Genomic DNA, 12,358 nt, shown 5'->3' with positions numbered 1-12,358 from the left:
AATGAAAATAAACGGCAGATGATTCTAACGGTCGGTATAATTAAAGTCACCAACTGAAAAAAAAAAACACAACAGAAAACGGACGAAGGAATTTCAAACAACTGTTGAAATAAGCACAGATTGTAGAAGTCAAAATATGACTAACGTGTTGGTTCAACTTTCAAATTGTCAATATTTCGTCTACATAAGACTCATCAGTGACACTCGAATCCAAAAAAGTTAAAAAGGGCAAATTAGGAACAAAATTCCTAAAAGTTTTGCCAAATACAGCTAAGGGAGTCTACTACTGATGTAGAAAAACCTAAGTATTTAAAAAAAATTGAAAAGTTTTATAAACAGTTAATTTATGAAACAAAGTTTTGAAAAAAGAATATAAAAGTTTTACGGTCAAGTTGGGATTAGTTGGTTTTTCCCCGATTGTGACATTTTAAATTAGTGTTGATTTGCATCAATACGAATAAAGGACAGCTACGCTTTATTTTCAATATACAATAGTGCATGTCAGTTTTGATTTTACCTATAGCTAATTACATATGTAATGCACTATATTTTATATTAAACCACAATGTTGACTGCTTTACCCTTTTTTTTAAAATTTGTTGCTAGTATATCTGTTTGTTTTATTCACACATCGTCAATATACATTGTAAAGAAATTTTATGCGATTGTCATTCAAGTAAGAGATTAAGCTAGCTTTAAAATCAGGTTTAATCTAACATTTTAAGTATAAGAAAATACCTGTACCAAGGAATATGACAGTGATCCATTTATTTGGCGTGTTTAAGCTTTTGATTTTGCCATTTGATTACGGAATTTTAGTTTTGAATCTCCCTCGGAGTTTTAGTATTTTTGTAATTTTACTTTTTAATGTTATAAAGTCATCAAAAATCATAAATGGTCAAATGTGGACGGACTTAATTGAAGAAATCGTAAATAAGGACATCTGTTTTACCACCACATTATAATAAGGACTATTAAAGGACAAAATGTATTATTAAAACAGCATTTGACATGTCTAACTACAAACATATATTTTACACTATAAAAAAGAAAATGTTGTTTTACACCAACACCCAAGGAAAGATAAGATTTTAAGGGAGATAAATATGTTCAAGATATTGAACGGGTGAAAAGTGACTACAGATATTTATATAATTTTAAATTGATAAAGATCTCGTTCCAGTAATATTGTGCAGATTTGTCTTGTTGACCTATTTAACTACCACACATTTAGCAGTTTTTAAAAACTAATTTTGATAAAATCTATAACTATTAGATTTCATCTTTTCAATGAAATGAAAATGCAAGTTTTCCGTTGTCCAAAATATTTTTGGTTGAAGGATATACAATGTTGATATGCAATATGTTACACAAGAAAATCATAAATGTTATATAAGGTAGTGTGCGTCTGACATAGGATCAGAATGATAGAACAATATCCGGTTACACTGAATCACGTGTTTTAAAAAACAATCGTGTTCTGAGGCATCCGAACATGTTCTTGTCGTTTATACAAGAGATAAATTTAAAAACAAATTGTGCTATTAGCTACTACTAACTTATTTCGGAAAATGCCTGTTTATACTCAGTAATATGAGAGTTGTTTTTCAGTCTTACCCTTGGTTAATATAAATGAGCGTTAGGTTTTGTCAGTTTAACAGACTTTTCCTTTTTGAATTTTCGTTTGAATGCGATAGTTTTGAGAAATGAGAATTGAACTGTTGAAAATACTTAAGTATTAATTTGAAAAACTATCTTCTTGGTTGATAAATGCTCTTCAACTTTATACTTGTTTTTAACTATTTTTGTCCGAGAGTCACTGGTGAGTGGTATGTAGACGACACGCGCGTCTGGCGTATCAAATTATAAACCTGGTCTATTTGATAACGATTCTTGTGATTAATACGGTTTATTTCATTTACAAGATAAACCAATTAGTGAATGAAATTTGACCTGTTATGATATCTATAAACTACTGCCTCCTGCGTTTACGTAGTATTCTTATTTAAACGTTATTGGTGCATTTGCTATTTATTCTGCTATCATCACTAGATAAGTTTAAAGTTCTGTTGAAGTCTTGCATCATTCGGATCCGTTTGTTGTTTTTCTCGTTTATATCACATGACAACCTTTTTTAACATCTCAATAGCCAGTACCAGCGAAGGAATCGAAAAACAGCAAATCATGACGATTTTACCAGGTACAGTCAGAAGAAAGGCACAGTAACCCACCATGAGCGTACAGAGACCCCAACATAAAACATAATCAGATCCACTAGAAGGATTGTACATAATGTATAAATTTCAAGGCCATCGACAGCCCAAAATTGGCAATGTTGCATTAATTGACTGGACTATTATCGTACTTGCTATCAGGAAGGCACCGAAAGGTCAATATGGGCCACCAGGAGAGACCATAACCCAACGAGAGAAACATCACCAGAGTTATCAGGACATATTTGAACCAGAGATTCCATCACCTCTGTTTCTTCTTTCATTTGGCATGGCTCTGCATTTATACACCCTTTTATTGTGTCATGGTAAATGTTTCTTTATATATCTGTTTTCATAGTGATTAAGATAATAACACAACGGTGACTGCTGAAGCCATTTTTTGACATTATTTCCTATTATATCTGTCTGTCTGTTGTTTTTTTTTCGATATGATAGAACTTGATATGACTGTCATCCACGTGAGAGGTTTATCTAGCTATAAAATCAGGTTTTATCCACCATTTTCTCTATAAGAAAATGCATGTACCAAGTCAGAACAATGATTGTTGGTGTACATTCGTCTGATGCGCTAGAGCTTTTGATTTTGCCATTTGATTAGGAACTTTCCGTTTTTTATTTTCCTCAGAGTTTTTGGGATTTTGATTTTTAAATGGAAGCAACCAACAATTTCACCGTGTCTTTTACTTTAGCGGTAATCAAGGCATTACTGAAGAGACATTAGGCAAAACTTGCAAAGACTTCGAATTTAGAAATGAATGCTCATTTATTTAACGCATCATGTAAATATAACGGAATTTGATGAGACTGTTATTAAAGAGAGAGGGTTAGGGCTGTAGAACCAGGTTTAATCCACCATTTTCTACATTCGAAAATGCCTGTACCAAGTCAGGAATATGACAATTTTTGTCTATTCGTTTTTGATGCGTTTTGTTATTTGATTTTGCCATGTGATTATGGACTTTCCGTATTGATTTTCCTCTGAGTTCAGTATTTTTGTGATTTTACTTTTTTGTGCATAGCTATGAGTAGCTATGTATTTCGTTTCTTATATATTTGCAGGTTACACTCATTTATATTCAGTACGTAATTCTCCTATTTACCTGTCCCATGGCGTAAACTTTTAAGCCTGTTATCTAGTGTTCTAATTTATTCAATGTTATTCAATTGTACTTGCATGTACGCTACCGAGGTGTGAATGGGCCCAATAAATCATATGCACATTTTGAACACTTTCACAAAATTATAATTTTGATCAACACTTTTATAAGAGTACTTTTCTGGTCTGTTGACACCAAGCTAATGACATTACAATCTGACAATCATAAAACAGAATGGCCAACGTAGATACAATTATCTTGTCTTAGGGAGGGATAAATCATACTTTGTAAAGAATCACTCTGATTCAAACAAAAAATTCTCTGAAACTGATATTATGAAGATGCTTGATTTCTTGATTGACAACATATTTGTTACGTTCGGAGGACGTGTTTTTCAACAGACTGTCAGCATTCCAATGGGAACAAACTGTGCCCTCTACTTGCCGACTTGTTTATTTATTATTATGAGGCTGACTTCATGCCGGAACTTCTTAGGAAGAAAGATAAGAAGTTAGCAATATCCTTTAACTCTACTTTCCGCTATATAGATGCTGTTCTTTCACTAATCAATTCAAAATTTGGTGACTATGTGGAACGCATCTATCCCATCGAACTAGAGATAAAGGATACTCAAGGGTATCACCAGCCCAGTAGCCAGTACTTCGGTACTGGCATGAAAATACGGATTTTTTTTTGTGTTATTCAAATTTGCTGTTACAAAATATTAGAAATTATTATAAATTAAGGAATTTATCTCCCTCGTGCAAAGCTCTGATTCCTTTCACTGATTTGGCTATACTTTTTGGACCTTTTGGATTATAGCTCTTCCATCTTTTATATAAGCTTTGGATTTCAAATATTTTGGCCACGAGCATCACTGAAGAGACATGTATTGTCGAAATGCGCATCTGGTGCAAGAAAATTGGTACCGTTAATTTTTTTCAATACTACAGATACAGTTACGTCGGCTTCATATCTTGACTTACATCTAGAAATTGACAATGAGGGTCGGTTGAAAACAAAACTTTACGACAAAAGAGACGATTTCAGCTTTCCAATTGTGAACTTTCCATTTCTAAGTAGCAACATTCCAGCAGCACCTGTATACGGGGTATATATCTCACAATTGATACGATATGCCCGTGCTTGTATTTCCTATCATGATTTTCTTGATAGAGGGTTGCTGCTCAAAAGGAAGCTATTAAACCAAGAGTTCCAAATGGTGAAGTTGAAATCATCCCTTGGTAAATTTTACGGACGCCATCACGAGTTGGTTGACCGTTATGGAATAACCGTTTCACAATGTTATCGGATATGTTCCTTACGTCGTAACTACAATCCCCTTCCCTTTCATGAATGTTATCTACCGAATTAGACTATATACCGGATTTGTAATCAAATAAGCAACACGGTGGGTGTCACACGTGGAGCAGGATCTGCTTACCCTTCCGGAGCACCTGAGATTTGTATTTTTCATTTTTAGCCATGGCGTTGTCAGTTTGTTTTAGATTGATGAGTTTAACTGTCCCTTTGTTATCTTTCGTCCCTCTTATATATAGATTACACCATTGGTTTTCCTGTTTGAATGGTTTTGCACATGTCATTTTTGGACCCTTTACAGCTTACTGTTTGTGTGAGCCAAGGCTCTGTTTTGAAGACTGTACTTTGACACACAATGGTTTACTTTTACACAATGATTTATTTCTATTCCAGACTACCAGAGCCCATGCCCAGTTCCTTGTTTGTTTTGCTCTGACTGGTTTCCCATTTGATGATGTGTAAGCTGATGATTGTCTTTTACTGGATTCAAGTTTGTTTTTTGCTTCGGCTTTGTCAATTTCTCTGAATAATGAGTTTTTATTTACGATTTCGACTCTTAAGATTCAACACGATTGGAGAATTACGATACCTTTATCAACCTGAATACATTCTGGTCCATATGAAAAGTAATTTTATAAGATATTTTAAAATTTGATTTTATTATTAAAAGAAAGCAACATAATACATGGACGTAGAAAATATAAAAGTAAAAAAATGAAATAATGTTTTTTTTAACTCTAAATGAACAGGTTTAATTTACAAGCTTGCATGTATATTGTTAGAAACATTGCAGTAATTAGAGTTTACTTGTTTCAAGCATGTTATGTATAACACATTATATATGGTATATAAAATACATGTATATCAATGAAAAATTTGGTAGTCCCTTGAAGTTATACCAGCAAACACAATGTTCTGAAGACAACATAATCAGTTCGCCTTTCCAGAATCTAAAGAACTAGGGGTAATCTCATTGTTCGTACACCAAAACGAAAAAAAAGTTACGTCATTGGTTGAATTTCTATTGTTTAAAATGTTTTAAACCAATCACAACGTTTTGGTGTACGTTTTGGAAAATATTACTCAGAATGCATTAGATTCTGAAAAGCCGAATTGAAAGCTTAAGGTAACATGTTTTCTTTTTTACAATCTGGGCTATACTCCGGAAGTTCTTCCTTGTCCACCTGTTTCTCGTAGCTACCATTTTCTTTGTTTTTCTTTTCTTTTTTCTTTTCTTTGTCCTTCTTCTGAATAGAGATAAAGGTGGTTTATATACAAGAATAAATATTGTAAAGTTTCTTGTAGGACAGTGATTTGTGCAAGAAGTGAGGTAGTTTATATAAAAATCTTTCAGCATTGTCATTGATTTATTGGCCTCATAAAAGATTACAAATGTTCATTTTTGTCAATTAGTTGCTGTATGGAACGAAGGGAATTAATTATACTTTTGATACTAGGACATGCATGCGTTATTGGAATAAGGTTCCTAAAACGGTATTTGATAAAAAAAAAATATCATTTATATGAATTTCTACCGAAATTTATATCTTATATGTACATGTACATTGTGTATGATTTTTTTAAATGGTGCTATAAGATTGATTGATTTTTATAATTATCTGCATATTTCCTTGAAATTTCTAGCTCCTATTCTATCAAAATATTTTAAATATTCACTTTACAAAGAAAGAAAGTGTAATATATATCAAATGAACCAGTCGAAACACTCACTTTCAATGCTGTAATAATAATAAAAAATAGAAATACCAAATAAATTTAAATCAAAGTCTCTGAAAAATATTAGATGAAGGATTATCATTCTTAAGATTTACATAGATGCATAGGTGTTTCTGGTTCTGGTTGAAACATTTCATTCTCATTATTAATACTAGACTACCATTTCAGAAATACGAACATAATGCTGTTAACACATACAAAACGGAAGCTGTACTACTGTAATGAATAGTTGAACTTTTATAAAAAAAAAATTGAATTCTTCTATGGCGTATTGGCTCTTTCAAATGGAACGTGTTTAAGGTGATAAATGACTTTGGCATATATGCAGTCGATTTATAATATACATACTTCAAGCTTACAAGCAGCCCATGGCGATACGCAGCAGTAGACGGATGATGCAATGGAAACAATGAATTCTAGAAGACCTAACACGCCTAAAGCAACTGTCAACCCCACGTGGCCGTCTCGCTGAAAATTAAAACAAAACACAACAAAATATTATGAATTGCAGATCAATTAAATAAGCTGTTATTTGGTTGAAAGTAAATCCTTGGCTCTCAAGTTTACAGGTTTAAGTGTTCATGATGAAGGTAAATCAAGAAAGGTGCTTTGGACGAAAGCAAATTCGAGGTAATCGTTTTTATTTATAGTTTTTTCCAGGTAAATGATTGATTTTTTTGTCTATCTTACAGCCCTATTGAGCTTTTTTGTGACAGTCAGTTTTTAGCCTCTGATTAGTTTGAAACCCCGATTAGTTTTCTCTCAATCGATTTATTACTTTTGAAAAGCAGTATATTTATTCGATGGTGAAAATCGGAGTGCCCCAAAAAAACATCGACATTTGGTAGGAAAACTAGTAAATCAAGAATGGAGTCGTTAGCATCTACCACATGCGGGATTTTAACTCAAAATCCCAGTGTTGACAGGCTAGGAAAACAGTAGGTCGACTTCACATCTTTGTTAATTTAATTGAATATTATTCGACTGTCATACAAGTGAGGGTTAGTTCACCATTTTCTATATATGATAATGCCTTTACAAAGTCAGTTTATTTTAAGTAAACTCAGCACTCCCTCTAGATAAACGATGAATATCATTGAACAGAAATCAAATGTAGTTTTATAGATAAAATTACAGATATTTCGTCAATACTTTCCATGTATATGAGATAAATTCGAAACTTTAAAAAAAAATTACTTACGAGCACGTGGTTGGCGACGGCGGCTCCTAAAATGATTGGTACAAACAATGATGCTGAAATGATGCTAAATACCATAAAAACCACTTTCTACAAAAATAAACCAGATTATAACCACATAGCTCCTTTTAGTTTTTGTTTGTGTATTATTATTGGCTATTCTGATTCAACTTACGAAATTTGTACAAATATAAATTACTGTCGACTTAATATATAGGATCACTTTCGGAATAATTCGCTCAAAGCGAACACCTATTCTATGAACAATGGTCAAGGCACCGTACTAGATTGTTACCGTGACGTATTGACACGATCATATTAAGTTTATAAAGCATAAATAGATAATAAGAAATATCATATTTTTTTCAGTTAAAACATTTCTTTTTGTAAAAGGGGAGTGTATTTAGATCTTTATCTCAAAACATGTGTATACAAGATGTGTGTTGCAAAACTATATATCTTCAGATCTCCACAACTAGGAATAGGTATTCGAGATTTGACAATGATGATTAACACTTACCGTTTTTATCAAATTGTATTCAGTATTCCTTGCCATACAAGCTGGCACTGCTCCAGTTACAAGTACCTTTGATAAATAAGAATGTAGAATTACTAAAGCACTTACATAAATAAGGTTGAAAATGTTAAAAAAGTTGGATTTACCAAAATCGCGTACTTAAATTTCGTTGTTTCTGTCAATATTATATACATGTATGTTAACATAAAATGACAATCTGTTTCTTCTGTACATCTCGTTCTTGTCCATACATTTATTATCATTATTATTCCAATAGTTAAGATTAGCATGGATGGAGTATGCCTTCCGATGAAAAAGGACATTCTCCAGAATAATTTCATAAACTTTTTGGTGTATATGATATAGAACAATATTGGTAGGACGAATAGTGTTTTATGATCTCAAATATGGGTATGAGATGCCAAATATACTATGGTAAATTATGTTCTAAATGGACCATTCGACCAATTTATCTATTGATCAATCAATCAAGTTAAGGCACATTTACCTTTCAAAGCCAAAGGCAACACTGTCATCTGTAAGCAATAAGTTCTTAAACATAACATTACCGAAAGTATATTCGTCAGTACGATTACCAAAAATATATAAGTATCACTCAACAGTGTCGACGAAATATTTGGAAATTTATAATCTACTTTATTCTATTTTTTTCAAAACTTTTCTCAATATTATAACTCTTCATTCATCTGCTCGCTTTTATTAGCAAAGTTATATAAACATTTAATAAGTAACTTACCCAGAGAGCAGAAACAACGGCACTAACATCTAGTCCAAGAACAACATATTTCACGTCAAAGGAAGTCCCATTTGTCCCATTTAAGGTTTCTAGATTGAGAAAAAGAAAATATTTTAGTAATTTCATTGATATTTTCATTTTAATGCTGTATCAGATAAATCTATTGCAAATTGTAACAACGTCAATTTATATAATATAATAAATGTGTATTAAAGCGCTTCCTATTGCAGCAATTATGCCGTAATTGACGTATTTGATTAAATGTGACAATATATGCATTTTTACGTTGAAAGAATTAGAGAAAAACAACAAAAAACAATGCATCAAGAACAACGGTTAAAATCAAACTTACGAGCAATCACAAAAACAAATATTCCTACCGTTGATATACCGCGGGTTATTTTCGCGGGTGTAAAATTTCGCGATTTTCATTGAATAAAGTATACGAAATATTTTTGCGGTTATTATTTTGGCGGATTCAACATTTTTAACATTACCTTTGCATGGACACTTTAAAATTGGCGGAATTTATTTTGGCGATTTTGTTGTATCCGCGAAAATAAGTGAAAATTTACACCCCGCGAAAATAACCCGTTATACGGTATATACACTTATACCAAGGCTATTTACATAAATTCATATTTATAATAAGATGGACAGGAACATGAATATCATACTTTCTGCTTCATATCTTTGAACTGGTTCGTCTAAGCTCTTTCTGTCTATTCCAATTGCAACGAATCCCACAATCATACAACCAAGGCCAAGGAGCACCTGGATAGATCCAAATCTTTTGAAACTGGAACCAAGTCTCTCCTTAGCAGTACCGCTTTTTGGTTTGATTAAGTACTTCATATTCTAAGACCTATGATTATGATAAGTAAATAGAGAGAGTTCATCAAAGGAGAAATAGTTTTATATATTAAAGATATTTATTATATTGTATTGCTGTCGATGATCTTAGCGCTAATATATTATCTTTTTATATGTATATAAAATTTCAAGAAAACTATCTCCGTTGTATATACTTGCCAATACCGAAGATTACACTATTTTTAATGGCTGTAAAACATATATTTTATGAGATATTAAAGTGTATTTCTGAAAGCATTATATACCTGCAATAATTCCGAAAATCGGAATTGTTTAAGCATGTTTTGTACATTAGTGCATTGATCTCATCATAAAATGAACGATATCATTTCCGAAGATGCTTTTAAGAAGAAAGTTTTAGAATCAAAGTGCCAATTAGGAAGCAGTCAAACAAAATAATTTATAGAGTCAAACAATACGGGATTTGATGATAATATGCCAGTCTCAATCTGTTAAATCTTTCAAGTTTTGATTATATATTTATTGAATATATATTTATAATTATTTTGTTCTTATTATTTTATAATGTTTTAAACATAAGAAAATCTCTTCATCTGCATATATTATAAAATAAAAAGAAAACTTGCCTGATGTTATCCTAAGATTCAACTACTGACCTAAACGTGCAATGTGATTTTCAAACCTGAACATATTCATACAGTATTTCCTTTTTATACCGCAAATTAAATTTCAATAAATAAACGTGACCATGTCATCCGTAACCAAAGTTATATAACGTTAACTTATTCGTTTACGTAAGGAATTCATATTGCTCTTGACCTTTCAAATTTCGCTTTATTGTAGCTGGTGACATTTTTTAAAAGGTTCTTATCAAAGTGCTATGAATAATCATTTGTATTAAAATGAAACTTAGTGAATTATGAAATTATATTGAGAACATGTAAAGTCACACAAAAGATAGCGTATTAGTCGTCTACATCATTCGCAGCAGTAACGCTCGAATCGTAATATGCATATACTATATCCATGTTAAAGCATAAACTATTATGTAATACATACATTGCCTTTGCCAACAATTTCAACTAAAAGAAATATCTGAATCCTTTAAGTCAATTTTGGCATTTATAATACATCAATTGATGTAAATCAAAATAATCAAAATATTTAGCTGCAACTGTATATGTAGAGCCTATACAGACAAGTAGGTCAAATCTTTAGGAAAATATCTTCAGATCGTTATATATATGACTCAGATCGACGTCCGGTCTCTAATCGACGTCTATTCCTCAAATCAACGTCCAAATTTGACGTCACAGTTAAATATCCTTCCAAATCGACGGCCAATTTTACGCCTATCTAATCGACGTTCATATTTGACTTCTCTAATCGACGTCCAATTCTTAGCTTCTCTAATCAACGTCAATTTAGGACACAGAATGCAAAATTAACAATTATAACCGACAGCAGCTGAAACATTTAGAAATTTAAACATTTTATTTGTGACAAATAGTATATATTTAAAAAAATAAAAAGATTTTTTTTTAGATTTATGATAACCTGTACTAAATATATATAAAATGGTTGTGATATCAATTTTTAAATTTTAGAGATCAAATAAAAAAAAGATGTGGTATGACATGAATAATGTTATCAATTTAAATTATAAAGTTAACGGTCTAATTTATTAAAAAAAAACAAGCTAATTCACAAAAAAGAAATTTGACAGAAATTAACAATTCGAAAACTACTGCAGTACAGGCCAATAAAGCACATGTCGGGGTTAAACTTGTGAGCACTTTAGTCTTACCTAGAACAGTTGTGCACAACATAATACACAAAACCAATTTCTTGCGTATATGTTTCAATCCAGGTGTAAAACTCAGAAATTTGTTGAAAAATATCTTACACAGATAGAATCATAATACTGAAAAAAACAAAAGGCTGTACTTCTTTATTTTGTCTATTGTTGAAGACCGAATAAGGTCTCTAATTGTCGTTTGGTTTTCTTTGTCGATACTAAGATTGTTTCTCCTTGGCATACCCTCATATGCATGTCATTTATTAACATGAATAGAAATGATAAGATATCAACTTTGATATGCATGATCCTATTTCGGGTTCAAAAAATTATGTACAAGTATGTAAGTGTAAATAATTAAGTTCAGTAATTTATCATCTATTTGTATTGAACAATTATCGATTAAAGACGATTAAAATCAATCGGATGCAGTTTTGGCAACACATCACTTCACATTGGGCGTCGATTAGAGGGTCAAAGCATTGAACGTCGATTTGAGAATGTGACGTCAGATTTGGACGTCGATTTGAGAAACGGACGTCGATTTGAGGAACAGACGTCGATTAGAGGCCGGACGTCGATCTGAGTCTAACATATATATATAAACTCATCATAGATGCAGGATTAAGTTTTGTATATACGCCAGACGCGTGGTTCGTCTACAAAAGACTCACCACGACGCTCGAATCAAAAAAAGAAAAAAAAAGCCAAATAAAGTACGAAGATGAAGTGCATTGAGGACCAAAATTCCAAAAAAGTTAAGCCAAATACAGCTAAGATAATCTACTCCTGAGGTAGAAAACGCCTTAGTATTTATATAATATGTAAAGCAAAGTTTGAAATTCACAACATTTTATTAACATCCT

General features: G+C 31.8%; 1 protein-coding gene across 1 annotated transcript; it reads right to left on the bottom strand.

The window, feature by feature from the left end:
• Nucleotides 1-5,772: 5,772 nt before the first annotated feature.
• On the bottom strand, nt 5,773-10,445 carry LOC134690050 (uncharacterized). Its single transcript, XM_063550022.1, has 7 exons — nt 10,321-10,445; nt 9,538-9,725; nt 8,861-8,949; nt 8,107-8,172; nt 7,590-7,676; nt 6,737-6,856; nt 5,773-5,898 (listed from the first exon to the last, which is right to left on the bottom strand). The coding sequence occupies exons 2-7, from the start codon at nt 9,713-9,715 to the stop codon at nt 5,773-5,775; spliced, it is 666 nt and encodes a 221-aa protein (XP_063406092.1). The 5' UTR covers nt 9,716-9,725; nt 10,321-10,445.
• Between the last annotated feature and the right edge of the window lie 1,913 nt (nt 10,446-12,358).

The sequence above is a fragment of the Mytilus trossulus genome, chromosome 11, assembly GCF_036588685.1.
Source record: "Mytilus trossulus isolate FHL-02 chromosome 11, PNRI_Mtr1.1.1.hap1, whole genome shotgun sequence".
Taxonomy (NCBI): domain Eukaryota; kingdom Metazoa; phylum Mollusca; class Bivalvia; order Mytilida; family Mytilidae; genus Mytilus; species Mytilus trossulus.
The sequence above is the reverse complement of the archived record's forward strand: the minus strand, read 5'-3'. Positions and strand labels throughout refer to the sequence as shown.